The sequence below is a fragment of the Hemicordylus capensis genome, chromosome 2 (genome assembly GCF_027244095.1).
Source record: "Hemicordylus capensis ecotype Gifberg chromosome 2, rHemCap1.1.pri, whole genome shotgun sequence".
NCBI classification, from domain to species: Eukaryota; Metazoa; Chordata; class Lepidosauria; order Squamata; family Cordylidae; genus Hemicordylus; species Hemicordylus capensis.
The window spans coordinates 209,552,292-209,566,969 of NC_069658.1; the positions used below are offsets into that span (position 1 = coordinate 209,552,292).

General features: G+C 48.3%; 1 protein-coding gene across 2 annotated transcripts in view; it reads left to right on the plus strand.

Annotated features, from left to right (window-relative positions):
- YJEFN3 (YjeF N-terminal domain containing 3) overlaps positions 1–14,678 on the plus strand; it is a 47,081-nt gene that overhangs the window by 8,988 nt on the left and 23,415 nt on the right. For both annotated transcript variants that reach the window (XM_053297129.1, XM_053297130.1), the window contains exon 2: positions 3,066–3,252. In XM_053297129.1, coding sequence (XP_053153104.1) covers positions 3,188–3,252 — 65 coding nt within the window. In that variant the 5' untranslated portion in view covers positions 3,066–3,187. The remainder of the gene's footprint in view (positions 1–3,065; positions 3,253–14,678) is intronic.

The window sequence follows — 14,678 nt, forward strand, 5'->3', positions numbered from 1 at the left end:
CTGGTGCTTCACACGCTTAGCCCACTCTCCCCACAAACGATTGGTGGTGGAGCCCTGGGAGGTCGGGTCGGTGCCTCACACGACTGCCGGCTCCATCACACGCTGCAGCGACACACGAACAACAAAATGAGGTTAACCTCATTTAAGGGGAGGGTGTTTTAGGCGAGCTGGTTCCCACGATCCATCGGAAGCAGGCTAAGCTCCCTTAGCCCGCTTTCTGTTGATCGTGTGAATAGCCTCCGACGCAGCACACAAATTATTATTATTATTATTATTATTATTAATTTTACATTTATATCCCGCTCTTCCTCCAAGGAGCCCAGAGCAGTGTACTACATACTTGAGTTTCTCTTTCACAACAGTCCTGTGAAGTAGGTTAGGTTGAGAGAGAAGTGACTGGCCCAGAGTCACCCAGCTAGTTTCATGGCTGAAGGGGGATTTGAACTCGGGTCTCCCCGGTCCTAGTCCAGCACTCTAACCATTACACCACGCTGGCTCAGTGCACACAATGAACACAAAACAGAAACAACACAGATGCAACGCGCAGACACAAAATCATGAATGCAGCACACAAACCCATGGAAATATGCACACATGTGTGCTACACAAGGACACACACAGAGAAACAAAAGCACTTTCACCAACACTATTAACTATTAACACTATTTAACTATTTTTTAAAAAAACATTTGAAGACCCATCTCTTCACCCAAGCTTTTTCAGCTTTTTAAATTGGTAGGTTTTAATTTTATGCTGTTTTAAAATTGTTAAACTGTTTTAACCTTTTATATTTGTTTTAATAATTGTTTTTATACCAACTGTCCAGAGATGAAAGTTTGAGTGGTATAGCAGTTAAACAAACAAACAAGCATACAAATGCAAGCACATGCACACAGAAGAACAAACATGAATTTCCTTTTCACAAACCATGGAAATTCGATGGTCAAAAGACCTGCGGGTTTAAGACCAGAGTTAAGGCTCCATCAATCTGGCTCCATCTTCACAAAGCCAGGAAACTGGAGCCTAAGGCTGATGCCTTAACAGACCTGCCACGTGATCAATAAGGCTGTTGTGCAACATCACAAATTGTGCTTGCTTACAGCTTGCCTTTGATGCAGCCACTTGGAACCCATGGGGCATCTTCACCTGGTGCCAGGCATTTCATGCTCCCCATCTTCATTCCCCCCCCCCCACAAGATGAAGGAAAAGTGTGGGTGCATGGAGGTCAAGCTGTAAGCAAGCACAATTTGTGACACTGCACAACATCAAGACCGATCACATGGCATGTCTGCTAAGACATCAGCCTTAGGCTCCAATTTCTCAGGTTTGTGAGCTTGAGCCAGATTGAGAGAGCCTTCACTCCGGTCTGAAACTGGCAGGCCTTTGGGACATCGAATCAAGATAATTATATCAAGATAATGTGAGGTGCTTTGTGCTATCAAGAGCACTATAAACATGCTTATTCTTATGTTTTTTAAAGTAGGAAAAAAGATAGCCGAGGCTTTCACAATATCAAGTTCCATGTTCACTAATGCTCCTACAGAATCCACAGAGATCTGGCCCTGTGGGAGCAAGCATGAATTGCCCTCTTTGCTAAACAGGGTTCACCCAGGTCTGCATTTGAATGGGTGACCACATGTGAACACTGTAAGGGTGTATTACCTTCAGAGGATGGGGCTGTAGCTCATTGGAAAAGTATCTGCTTTGCAAGCAAAAAATCTCAGAAGGTACCTGGGAGCATCTCCAGATAGGACTGGGAGAGAGATTCCTGCCTGCAACCTTGGAGAAGCTGCTGCCAGTCTGGGTAGACAATACTGAGCTAGATGGACCAAGGGTCTGACTCAGTAGAAGGCAGCTTCCTATGTTCTTGTGTTAACAAACCAAAATTAAGAAGAACTTGGAAGGGGATGTTGGAGCAGACTAGCTGTAGGTTTTTTGTTTTTTTTTTAAATCTTCATAATCTTTTAATATTTTTTCCAAAAAAAAAATTTCTTAGTTGGAGAATGAAGGATTTGCTGAGCATAAATATTTGGAAGACGATTAAACATTATGTTGTAGCAAAACGGCCATCATTTTGTTATGTGTGTACAAGGACTTCTCTGTCCCAGGGACAAGCTGCATCTGTTGACTGTCTGCCTGTTGAAAGCACCGGGGGCAGGGAGCAGCTGGTGACCCCTGCTTCTGAGCCTCATGGATCCCTTCCAGATTCTCATCAGAACTGAAGAAGAGCCCTGCTGGAGCCAACCAAAGGTCCCTCTGCGCTAGCATCCTGTTTCCCACAGCGGCCAGCCTGTGAGAAGCTTGCAAGCAGCCTACGAAGACCACAGCTGCACCCCCACCCCCGGCTCTGTTTGTCCCTAGCAACTGGCATTTTTGGTAGACTGTGGCTGCACATGGAGGTTCCATTTGCAGACCAACACTCCGTCTAGTCCAGGGCCGCACAACTTTGGTCCGCCAGCTGTTTTTGGACTACGATTCCCATCATTCCTAGCCACATTGGCCTCAGGTATCATGGGAGTTGCAGTCCAGCATCTGCAGGAGACCCGGAGTTCTGCAGCCCTGGCCTAGTCCAACATCCTGTTCGCCTCCAGAAGCCTCTGGGCAGCCTGCAAGCAGGAAACGGAGGCGTCAATGCACCTTCGTTTGCTTGCCTCCTGGCATCTGAAATTTGGAGGTAGAAAGCTCCTGCTCAAGGAGGTTCCGCTTGCAGACCATGCCGATTAGTGGCTGGTTGTCCCATCCTCCTGCACGGATTTGTCTCTTCTCCCTTTTCAAACCAAGGGACTGAAAAATCCTGCCTCTCGGCGGATGCTCTTGCGCCCGCCGTAACCCATCTCCTGGGCCTGGAAGGAGTTAACGCACCCCGCCGCTCTCCCATTGGGCCGTGGGGATGGGGTTTTTCTCTTTGATTTCTCCTAGGAGGAACCAATCAACCGGTGCCTTTCCCTCGGCTCCTGCTGTGCCCACATTGGAGAAGCTGCTAGCCAAGAGGGAGGCGTGTGGTTGCTTCGCTCGCTCCCTCCGGTCCCTGGTTACACTAATTATTTTTCTTCTTCTCCTGCCAGTTAGTAGAAGCTGGAGAAGGAAGAAGGTGGGCTTTCTGGGGAGGAGCAGCAGAAGCCACTGCTGGTGGCAGGAACAGCTCTCTCTCTCCAGGTCCAAGAACCTGCCTCCTGCCAGCCTCCTCATGGAGAAACCCGGGTGCAACTCCCCGCACAGCAGCAAAGAAATCCAGCCTCTCCATTACCTGAGGTAGGTGGCTGCTTTGCAGGGGATATGGAGTGAGGGTGGCCCTGTCTCTCCTCTGGTGGCAGAACCCCAACAGGTGCCGAGGGGGCCTTTTCCCAGGCCTTGAGGGGGAAAGCCGCACCTGCTGACATTCTGTCTGGTTGAGGCATGGGAAGGCAGACAGCCGGCGTGGGATACGAGGGGGAGAAGAGACTCGCTTCGGTGATCGGTACGGTTCGGGCCCACAGCGGGGGCCGGGAACGGAAGTGAAGTCCGGGTCACAAAACCCGAATCGCGCTCACGTCTGGGTTGGGACACATTCAGCTGGGGGCTCAGTGGTTAGGCCGTGTGCCCAAATTGATGTGGTTTGGGCCAGGGTGTCAAAAGAGGTCTCCATATAAACTGTTCCTCACCCAGGGGGGCTCAGTAGTGCTTTTTAGAGCACTTCTTAAACTCCCTTTTGAGGTGATTAAACGGTGTTGACAGCGTCTGTCGGCTGCCCCGAGCGGTATTTTAAGGAGCTAAAGGTGGCGGCTGCGTATTTATAGTGAAATCAAACAAATTTCAGAACTCTGGACAGGTCTTAGGACGTGTGCGGCTGACCTTGACCTCCCGAAGGAGCCCTTTCCCCAGGCAGGCGGGTTCGCGGGGCCTGCCCCAGAGCAAAGGGTCATGGCATGTGGTGCGCGCGCATGCATGACCCCTTTTGGTGTGGCTGACCCTGGGCTGAAACCGACCAGGTCAGCAGGCGGGCTTGTAGTGTTTTGCTTCGTTCGTTGCTTCTGAGTGCTTTACCCGGAGATAGGATTCATTTCTCTGTGCGCTTTCGGGACCCCGGGGGGGGGGGGTGCGGGGGTAGTGAGTGAGAGGTCTTTGACCCACACTGTGAGCAAAATGCCAGTGGGGATCATCCCCCCCCACCCCGCATGCACGCATGCACATGCTTTGCGGGGCACTGTCTGTGTCCAGCGCTCTGAGAACGCCTTGTCGCCGGTTTCCATAGCAACCACGAAGCAGGGCTGGTTCTTGGATGAAATTGGGGAGGGGGATGATGAGAGGGTGGAGGGTCCGAGAGAGGTGAAGAGGGCGTGATTTACAAATTACGGGGAACTGGGCTTTTGCAACTGACGGCCTGCTCCTGCTGCTTTTTGCTCCACAGAGAAGTCCATGCATGGTTTCAGCCCGACAGGTGTTTTTACTGGCTTGGCAGAATTTTCCCCGCTTGGGCAGTCTGCCAGAGCAAATGAATGGACACACACACACACACACACACACACACACACACACACACACACGCATGTGGCATGTATTTATTCCCCCTCTTTTCTCTAAGATCCTTTTTCAAAACAAACAGCATAATATCTTGTATAAGGTGGGATGTATATTGTACATAGGAAGCTGCCGTATACTGAGTCAGACCCTTGGTCCATCTAGCTCAGTATTGTCTACCCAGACTGGCAGCAGCTTCTCCAAGGTTGCAGGCAGGAGTCACTCTCAGCCCTCTCTTGGAGATGCTGCCAGGGAGGGAACTTGGGGCCTAGATGCTCTTCCCAGAGTGGCAGACCCATCCCCTGAGAGGAATGTCTTCCAGTGCTCACACTTCTAGTCTCCCATTCAAATGCAACCAGGGTGGACCCTGCTTAGCTAAGGGGACAAGTCATGCTTGCGGAGAGCTGGCTTTGTGGTAGCAAGCATGTATGGTCCCCTTTGCTAAGCAGGGTCCACCCTGGTTTGCATTTGGATGGGAGGCTACATGTGTCAGCACTGGGAGATATTCCCCTTTTAAAAGCGTTCCCTCCTGTAGAAAGCAAAACTGCATGCACTTGTTCAAACTTGGGTCCTGATGTGACCCACATCAGTCTCCAGATGTTGTGGGACTACAATTCCCATCACCCCCAGCCACAATGGCTGAAAGCCTAAGGAGGATGGGTTCTGTAGTCCAACAATGTCGGGTTCCCCAGATGTTGCTCACTACAACTCCCAGCCTCCCCAGTTGCAATGGCCTTTGGCTGGGGATTCTGGGAGTTGTAGTCAACAAAATCTGGGAATTCCTGTTAGAGGGAACACTGGGCCCGAGTTTGAGAACCTCTGCCCTAGATCGTTCAAGAAAACTCCTGTGTTGTCCTCAGGGGGGAAAAGAAGTAGCCATCTTCAAGAGGAGAGCTGGTCTTGTGGTAGCAAGCATGACTTGTCCCCTTAGGGTCTGCCCTGGTTGCATTTGAATGGGAGACTAGAAGTGTGAGCATTGTAAGATCTTTCCCTCCGGGGATGGAGCTGCTCTGGGAAGAGCATCTAGGTTCCAAGTTCCCTCCCTGGCAGCATCTCCAAGATTGGGCTGAGAGAGACTCCTGCCTGCAACCTTGGAGAAGCCGCTGCCAGTCTGTGTAGACGATACTGAGCTCGATGGACCTATGATCTGATTCAGTATATGGCAGCTTCCCATGTTCCTATGTCTTCAGATACCAGAACAACTGCCACACAGAAAGAGGAGCAGTCACAAGTTAGTCCTCTCTGTTGCCCTTGAGGACTAAAACCAATGGACTGAAGGGACAAGGAAGGAGATTCAGGCTAGACATTAGGAAGAATTTCCTGACTGTCAGAACTGTTGGATTGTGGAACTGCCTGCCTCATGCAGTGGTGGGCTCTCCTTAGCTGATGATTTTCAAACAGAAGCGGAATGGCCACTGGTCAGGGGTGGGCCTCCAAGGTTCCTTCCGACTAGCATTCTATGATGCTCAGGACCAATTGCCCGTGGGTCGTTTGACAAGTCCCATTTTCTCCTTAGGGAAAATGGTGCTTGTGCATGCTCAAGGAACCCATTAGAAACACAGTCAGCCTTTAGAAACACAATCAGCCCTTTCTGCTTAGGGACTTAGGCTCATGAGTGTCCAAATTCTTGCACACCAGGGATGGGGCAAAGACTTCCAAATAAATATACTGACCAAATAAATATACTGCTTGGAGCCTGAAGAACTGGGCCAATTTGAGGTGAACAGAGAGGATGTTCTAAACTGTCTTGAAAAACTAAAAATTAACAAATCGCCAAAGCCAGATGGCATCCATCCAAGAGTTCTGAAGGAACTCAAAGGTGAAATTCCTGATCTCCTAGCAAAAATATCCAACTTATCCCTAAAATTGGGCTCTGTACCAGAGGACTGGAAAGTAGCTAATATAACTCCCATTTTCAAAAAGGGATCCAGCGGGATCTGGGGAACTACAGGCCAGTTAGCTTAACTTCTTTGCTGGATAAATGGGTGGAAGGCATACTTAAGAGCAGAATTGTTGAACGTATAGAAGAACAGCCCTCGCTGAGGGAGAACCAGCAAGGCTTCTGCAAGGGCAGGTCTTGCCTCACTAAACTTTTGGAGCCCTTTGAGAGTGTCAACAGTCATGTGGATAAAGGTGATCCAGTTGACATAGTATACTTGGACCTCCAAAGAGCTTTTGACAAAGTTCCCCACCAGAGGCTCTTGAGTAAACTTAGCAGTCATGGGATAAGGGGACAGGTTCATGTGTGGATCGGAGTTTGGCACTGGTTTAAGGACAGGAATCAGAGGGTAGGGATCAAAAGAAAGCTTTCACAATGGAGGGAATTAAGAAGTGGGGTCCTCCAAGGATCTGTACTGGGACCAGTGCTCTTTAACTTGTTCATAAATGATATAGAATTTGGGGTAATCAGTGAGGTGCCAAATTTTCAGATGACACTAAACTATTTAGGGTAGTGAAATCCAAGGAAGATTGTGAGGAATTCCAAAAAGATCTCTCCAAACTGGGGGAGTGGGCGACAAAATGGCCAATGTGATTCAATGTAAGCAAGTTTAAAGTGATCTATATTGGGGCAAAAAAACACCCCAACTTCACATATATACACTGATGGGGTCTGAGCTGTCGGTGACGGACCAGGAGAGGGATCTTGGGGTCATGGTGGACAGCTCGTTGAAAATGTCCCTGTGTAGCAGCTGTGAAAAAGGCCAGTTCCATGCTAGGGATCGTTAGGAAGGGACTTGAAAAAAAGAATGCTAATCTGATAATGCCTGTATACAAATCTATGGGGTGGCCACTTTTGGAGGACTGCTAAGTTTACACAAGAAGAGGGCTGTTCCTGAGTATCACTCTGGTTGGGGAAGTGATGGGGAGGAAGCCGTTGACTCTGGGCATGGCAGCGTTTGGAAGATCTCACCCTAGTTCTTCTGTCTATGCATTGCTGTATTGTTCGGAACCCTCTCTCTCTCGTTCCCTCTTTGAAAAAGACTCCCACTTAGCTGTTACTGTGGCAACCGATACAAAGAACATGTTAAGACGGAATGACTGCACTTTGGGGTCATTTCTTTGTTGCCTCCGAAGGGGGAAGAGAGCGCGAGAGAGAATGCCAGTTTCTTTTTGGGCAAAGCTTCCTGGAACAGTGCTTTCGTGGCAAGAGGACAGCAGCAAAGTAATGACAATTATGTGTATATAATTATCTCACATGTTCTCATTGCTGCTAACATCTCCAGCGTTTTGCCGATGAAAGTCGGGGCACCCCTTGTTACAGCCGTTGTATTTAAGAATTGCTGCCTGCAGACCCTAGAGACTGCAAGTGATTCTGCTTTGGCAGCTCTGTGGTGCATGTTATTTATACGGCAAGAACTTGTCCTCCGCTGATGTAAGAAACTGAAGGAATGCCACATCTTCTTCCTTCCCATATGTGCGGAAAGGTGAAGCATCTCATCCGAGAAGAGGCATTTCCTCCTGCATGAGAGATTGGGGTGGGGTAGGGTGCTACATCTTTCTGCTTTCCATATGTGAGAAAAGAGGGAATGCTTCATTCCTGTATGAAAGAGAAGGGGGAATGCCTCATCCTAGAAGAGGCGTTTCCTTCTGAATGAGAAAGAAGCGGAGATACCTCATCCTGGAAGAGGCCTTCCTTTCTGTATGAGAGAGAAGGGGGAATACCTCATCCTGGAAGAGGCCTTCATTTCTGTATGAGAGAGAAGGGGGAATACCTCATCCTGGAAGAGGCATTCCAGCCTGTGCATGAGTGGGGAAGAATGTTGGCTGCTGGGACACATGCACACATCCTTTAAAACCACAGAAAGGGTGCTTCCCGCCTGCCCTGGAACTCTTCTTCTCTTATGGAAACGTATGCACAATGGATTGGCCGATTCCTAGATGAAAATCCGTATGACGAATTGGCTCCGATGCCTTCCATGGCTCTTGAATGAGGTTTCAGCTCCAAAGAAACATAGTGCAGTGTGAGTGCTGTCTTTTTGCGCAATCAGCATCTCACAGAGGAAAACGGGAGCACGCTTGTGACATCCCAACTTCCCCACCAAAGGTCACTGCCCAGATCCACCACTGCTGTCATGTATTAAAGAGGGCTTCCTCATCCTGGCTTACCTGTTGCATTAATCTGCCATCGTCTGTCCTCTGCTGGCTTGACAGACCAGAGGGTGTTGTTCTTTTGGGGAACGATCTATTTGAAACGCAGACGGGCCTGGCAATCTGTTCCCAACGGTTCAAAATAGACCTCGGCAGCTGTGATGCATGGAATAGCAGCCTGTGCACTTCAAGCCGCACCAGGGTTCATGCACACACACAGGCACTGAGAACGAGATGCAGGCACCCCAATGTCCAGATCTGTCTCAGAGACCCTGGGCAGTGAGTTGGACCCCGGAGCAACTCATGCTGCAAAGAGGTCTGACGAGGTTTTCTCGAAAACGGGAGAACCGGACATTTCCCAGAACAGAAAAGCAGGACTACTATCCCAGGACAGCTAGAGAGAATTGGGTCATAAAGGTAACCAGAAAAAAACACACCTGAAAAAAAGCCCACAAGAAAATTGTGCACAGAAAAATCCCCACTGTCATAAAAGCACGCAATAAAAATGCACACACGGAGCATTGCTCACGCGGGAAAAATGCCCACATATATATTATGTAATATATATTACAATATATTACATATTAATATATATTAATATATATATTAATAGGAAATGCAAGAATTTTTCTGTGTGGGCATTTCTCCATGTGAGCAATGCTCCGTGTGCGCATTTTTCTTGTGCGCTTTTATGACAGTGGGGTTTTTTCTGTGCACAATTTTCTTGTGGGTTTTTTTCATGTGGTCCCCCACCCCCCCCCACCCCGAACCTATCATAAATCTGTGTGTATGATTTAGGAGCTTAGGTAGCTCCCAGCTGCTGAGTCAGACTCTTTGTCGATGAGTTCAGCATTGTCTGCACTGGTTGGCAGCCCCTCTCCTGGTCTTCAGACACAACGGCCTTTTCTAGCTCTATCCAAAGAAGCCGGCATTGAACCTGGGAGCTTCTACATGCCAAACAGGCCATCTGTGGACTATCCCCTAAATATTTGCAGCTACCACCTTTGATTTATACCTCTGGTCCACCTAGCTCATTATTGTCCACACTATCTGGCAGCAACTCTCCCGGGTTCCAGACAGGGGTCTTTCCCAGGCCTACTTGGAGATGCTGCCAGGGATCACATCTGGGACATTCTGCATGCAAACCAGATCCCCCTCCACTGGGCCATAGAAGCTCTGGGTGGGCATGTGAAGCTGCTGCTTACGGAGTCTGACCTTTGGCCCATCTAGGTCAGTGTTGTCTACTCTGATTGGCAGCAGCTCTCTAGGGTCTTGGATGGGGTTTTACTTCCTGCCCAGGCCTATCTGGAGATACCGCCAAGGACAGAGCCTGGGACCCTTTGAGTGCAGAGCTGCTTATTTATCTTATTCATTTTATGTATTTGTTATTTCTCTATGTGAAAACCTCCCAGAGCCAGGAAAGGAAGGGCGGAAGGGCCCCCTTTTGGAAGGGCGGTATAGAAATTGAATAAATAAAATAAAATAAAATAAATAATAAATGCTGCCAGGGATTTAATCTGTGAGCTTCTGCATGCCAATCGGGGCCTCCCTCATCAAGCTACAGCCCCATTCCCATACAACGCTGCTGCATACTGAGTCAGACCATCAATCCATCTAGCTCAGAATGGTCAGCCCCAACTGGCAGCGGCTCTCCAAGGTTCCAGGCAGAGCCCTGTCTGGAGATGCTGCCACGAACTAAACCTGGGGCCTTCTGCTTGCAAAGCAGGGGCCCAAGCCCTGAGCTGTGACACCACCCCTACCGGGAACCAGTCAAGAGGCTGTAGATCAATGCACTTAAAGAGGAGAGTGAATGTTTCCAGACGCCTTTCCGGTGCTGGGTGGAAGTAAAGAAGAGCACCTGCTGTTTTCCAAGGGCATGCTAGAGGGCGCCAGAGTGCTGAGGAAAGGCCGAACTGGCTGGCCCAAATCTGAGCGAAATCTGTTCACTCTTGAGATCTCGCCGATGAAAACAGTGCTAGCAAAACGCCGGTTCTCCTAGTGCAAATTAATGGGTCCCTGGTGCTATTGCATGTCAGCAAAGGCGCTGCTCTCTCTGTTGCATGTGGTAGCATTTCCCCCTTGCAGTTGCCAGCCCTCTGGGTGCTGTCCAGATTAAACCCTACCACAGGGTCACTACGGATCTGCAGAGTGTGCTTCTGTACTCCCTGTGTTGTGACATCGCGACCCCTGCACTGACAGCAAGGTGCCGGTCACATTTCCGATGCCTTCTTTCAGATTTTATCTTTGCGTTATAGAGCTACAACTTGCAAGTCCGTTGCAGAAAAATAGCTGTACATAGGAACATAGGAAGCTGCCATATACTGAGCCAGACCCTTGGTCTATCTAGCTCAGTATTGTCTTCACAGGCTGGCAGTGGCTTAGGTTGCAGGCAGGAATCTCTCTCAGCCCTATCTTGGAGATGCTGCCAGGGAGGGAACTTGGAACCTTCTCTTTCCAGAGCAGCTCTATCCCCTAAGAGGGGAATCTCTTCCAGTGCTCACACTTCTCGTCTCCCTTTGCAACCAGGGCGGACCCTGCTTAGCTAAGAGGACAAGTCATGCTTGCTACCACCAGACCAGGTCTTCTCTTTTGTATTTTCCTGTTGTAGGCATTTGAGATTCTGGGGGTCGTTTTCAATACGATCCCTTCCAAGCTGAACCATTTTACTCCTGTTGTAGGGTTTAATCTGGAAAGGGCCCTGTTTTGATCAAGAAGCTAAGAGGACATTTTATTTATGTTATTTTAATTTTATTTAAAACATTTGTATAATGCCCAAAACACAAGTCTCTGGGAGGTTTACAACAAAACAATAAAAACAGATAGAAAGATTTAAACATTACCACAATTAAATTTTAAAATGTTATAACTATTAAAAACGCAATGAAAACAGTATCTAATTAAAAGCCTGGGTGAACAAATGAGTCTTGACTGCCTTTTAAAAAGTTGTCAGAGATGGGAAGGCTCTTATTTCAGCAGGGAGTGTGTTCCAAAGCCTCGGGGAAGCAACGGAGAAGGCCTGTTCCCAAGTAGCCACCAGACAAGCCGGTGGCAACTGCAGACAAACCTCTCCAGATGATCTCAATGGCTGGTGTGGTTCATAGCGAAAGGCGTCCGCTTAAATACCCAGAGCCTAAGCTGTGTAGGGCTTTAAAAGGTTATAACAAGGACCTTGTATTTTGCCCGGAAACTTAACAGCAACCAGTGTAGATCTTTTAAGATGGGAGTGATATGGTCTATCCTAGATGACCCGGAGACCAACCTGGCTGCCGCATTCTGGACCAACTGCAGTTTCCGGACTACGTACAAAGGCAGCCCCACATAGAGCACATTGCAGTAGTCAAGTCTAGAGGTGACCAGCAGATGTACTACTGTTCTGAGGCCGTTTAGTTCAAGAAATTTCTTGAGATGGGCCTACTCAGGAGGAGGGGGAGGTCAACACAGGCACCCGCTTTAGGTCTGGGCCAGCCTGAGCCCCAGGAAGGGGGCGACACTCCAGTTTCCTCCATCACGCCTCCATTTTCAGCCAGGCCTTCAACGGTCTTTTTCAACAGCTTCTTCTTCTTTGCACGTGCCTCTCTGGCTGGGAGAGGAAAAGGAAGGGGGCAGGAGGGAGAGGTTGCCTATATCACTCTTGCAGCCCCACCCCACCCCCAAATCCAGTGAGCATGGCTCTTTGCCAAGTTGCCAATAGCTTCCCCGCAACCAGGGTGATGACCATTATGAAACAGCATGGCTAACATCAAGCTGGTCCCCAGAGCTGTTGGCTTAAAGTCTAACCCATGAAAGAGTTGGCCAGCTAGTTCATGGCTGCAAACCTGCCACAAATTGCCTTCAACTGAGTCAGACGTTCAGTCTAACTATTGCATCTATAGCGTCTTCCACCAGCTGTGACTAGTGCACCATCTGCAGCCCTACTTGGAGAAGTTGGAATGGACCTCAGTCACTCGTGTGTTGGTGACATCCAGATTGGACTACTACAGTGTGCTCTACATGGGGCTGCCCTTGAAGACAGTTCGGAGGTTGGTCCAGAAGGCTGCTGCAAGGATGCTCAAGGGAGCAAGTCTCTTCAAGAGTATTACACCCATCCTGCAGGCTTCACTGGTTACCAGTCCACTTCCGGGCTAGATTCAAGGTGCTGGTCTTGACTTTAAAGTCCTACATAGTTTGGGGCTGGGGTACCTGTTGGACTGCATTTGCCTGTATGAACCTGCCAGGGCCCTCTGCTCATCGTCACAGGCCCTGCTCATGGCCCCACCACTGACAGAGATCCGGTTGGCAGGGACTAGAGACAGGGCCTTTTCGGTTGTGGCCCCTCGGCTTTGGCACGCCCTCCTGGAAGAGCTTCGCCATGTTCCCTCCCTCAGTGTTTTTAAGAAACAACTGAAGATGCATATTTTGAGAGATATTTTTAAATATCTTATCCTCTGCTTTTATCTGGTAGGCCTCTTAGTGATTGGCTTTTTAGCTTTTCTTACAGATAACTTTTAATTTCATTTTTAAAACTTGTTGTTTTAATTGTGTCTTTAGCCAATTAAACTTTCTAACTTTCTTTTAAAACTTTGTCTTTTAACTTTCTAACCATATTTCAGTCCTGTATTGTATCTATTTTAATAATGTTGTAAACGGCCCCGAGCAGCAGTGCACTGAAGGGGTGGGTTGTAATATTGTTAATAATAATAATAATAATAATAATAATAATAATAATAATAATAACAACAACAACAACAACAACAATAATAATAGTATTATTATTTATTAGACAATAAAATTCTGGCATCCCAGGTCCTTGGGAAGGGCTCGATGTCTGCATAAAACAAACCAGTCAATAACACCTGTCTGACTGTGTAAACTAGAAATAATAAGGCGGCAAAAATCCTTTGGGATTTTAGAATACAAACTGATAGGCATTTAGCGCAGAATACGCCGGATCTGACAGTCATCAAGAAGAATCGGGTTCTGATAACTGATATTGCAATCCCAGGGGATAGACGAGTCGATGAAAAACAATTGGAGAAAATAACTCAATACAAGTACCTTCAGATTGAAACTGAGCAGCTCTGGGAAAAGAAAACAATCGTGGTGCCAATAGTGGTGGGTGCCCTTGGTGCAGTACCAAAAGAACTGGAGCACCATCTCGACACCTTGGGCATCGATAAAATTACTACACATCAGCTACAGAAGGCCACACTACTCGGGACAGGACAAATACTACGACGGTCTCTTTAATTTTTCTTTAGTTAGCCTAGACCCTTGGAAAGGGCCCGATAATTAAAGTACCAAATCCAGTCAATAACATCGGGTAGACTGTGTGTAAATAGCATAATAATAAGTAATACACTGACTGGCAGCAGCTCTCCAAGGTTTCAGGCCGGAGTCTCTCCCAACCCTACCTGGAGATGCTGCCAGGGACTGAATCTGGGACCTTCTTCAGGCGAGGAAGATGCTCTCCCCGTGAGATCCTGTCCCTCTCCATTGTAACAAGTAATACATTGTGCAAGGCCTTCTCCTTTCCAAATCTCCTGGTATCTCACGCCAGGATCTTTTGGAGTTCCAAGTTGGGAGCAGACAACCAGAGCATTGTCTAGCTTTATGCAATGTGCAGATTCCAATCTGCTTCCTTGATCACCTCTGCAAAACAATGGAACAGAGACAACTGAGTCCAGGCATCACTTTTGAGTTTGGGAAGCCGCCAACCCGGCTTCCACCCTGCTTCACAGCTGTCCTGACAACCTTTCTTTGCGCCAGTTTGGTTTGCCAAAGGACTGAGACGAGCCGTCCCGAAAGGCTGCCGCTACAGGTGGGTGGGTGGCGTGGCGTGGCGTGGCGTGGCCGGGGAGGAACTGAGACAAGGAATGTTTAGCCATGTCACGAACCTTCAGTTCTTCCAGGCAGCCAAAAGTTGAGATGTTCTGATACAAAAATGTTCCCAGACATGGCTCCTACCCATAGCAGATGCTCATCAAACATTCCAGGGAAAGATGGCGGCAGAAACAACATTTCTGGTAAATCTGGCAAAAGTTCGCACTCTTGCTCTCTTTTTAAACGTTAAACATATTACGCTTTTTGCTGTTGGAATTAAACGTTGAAAGATG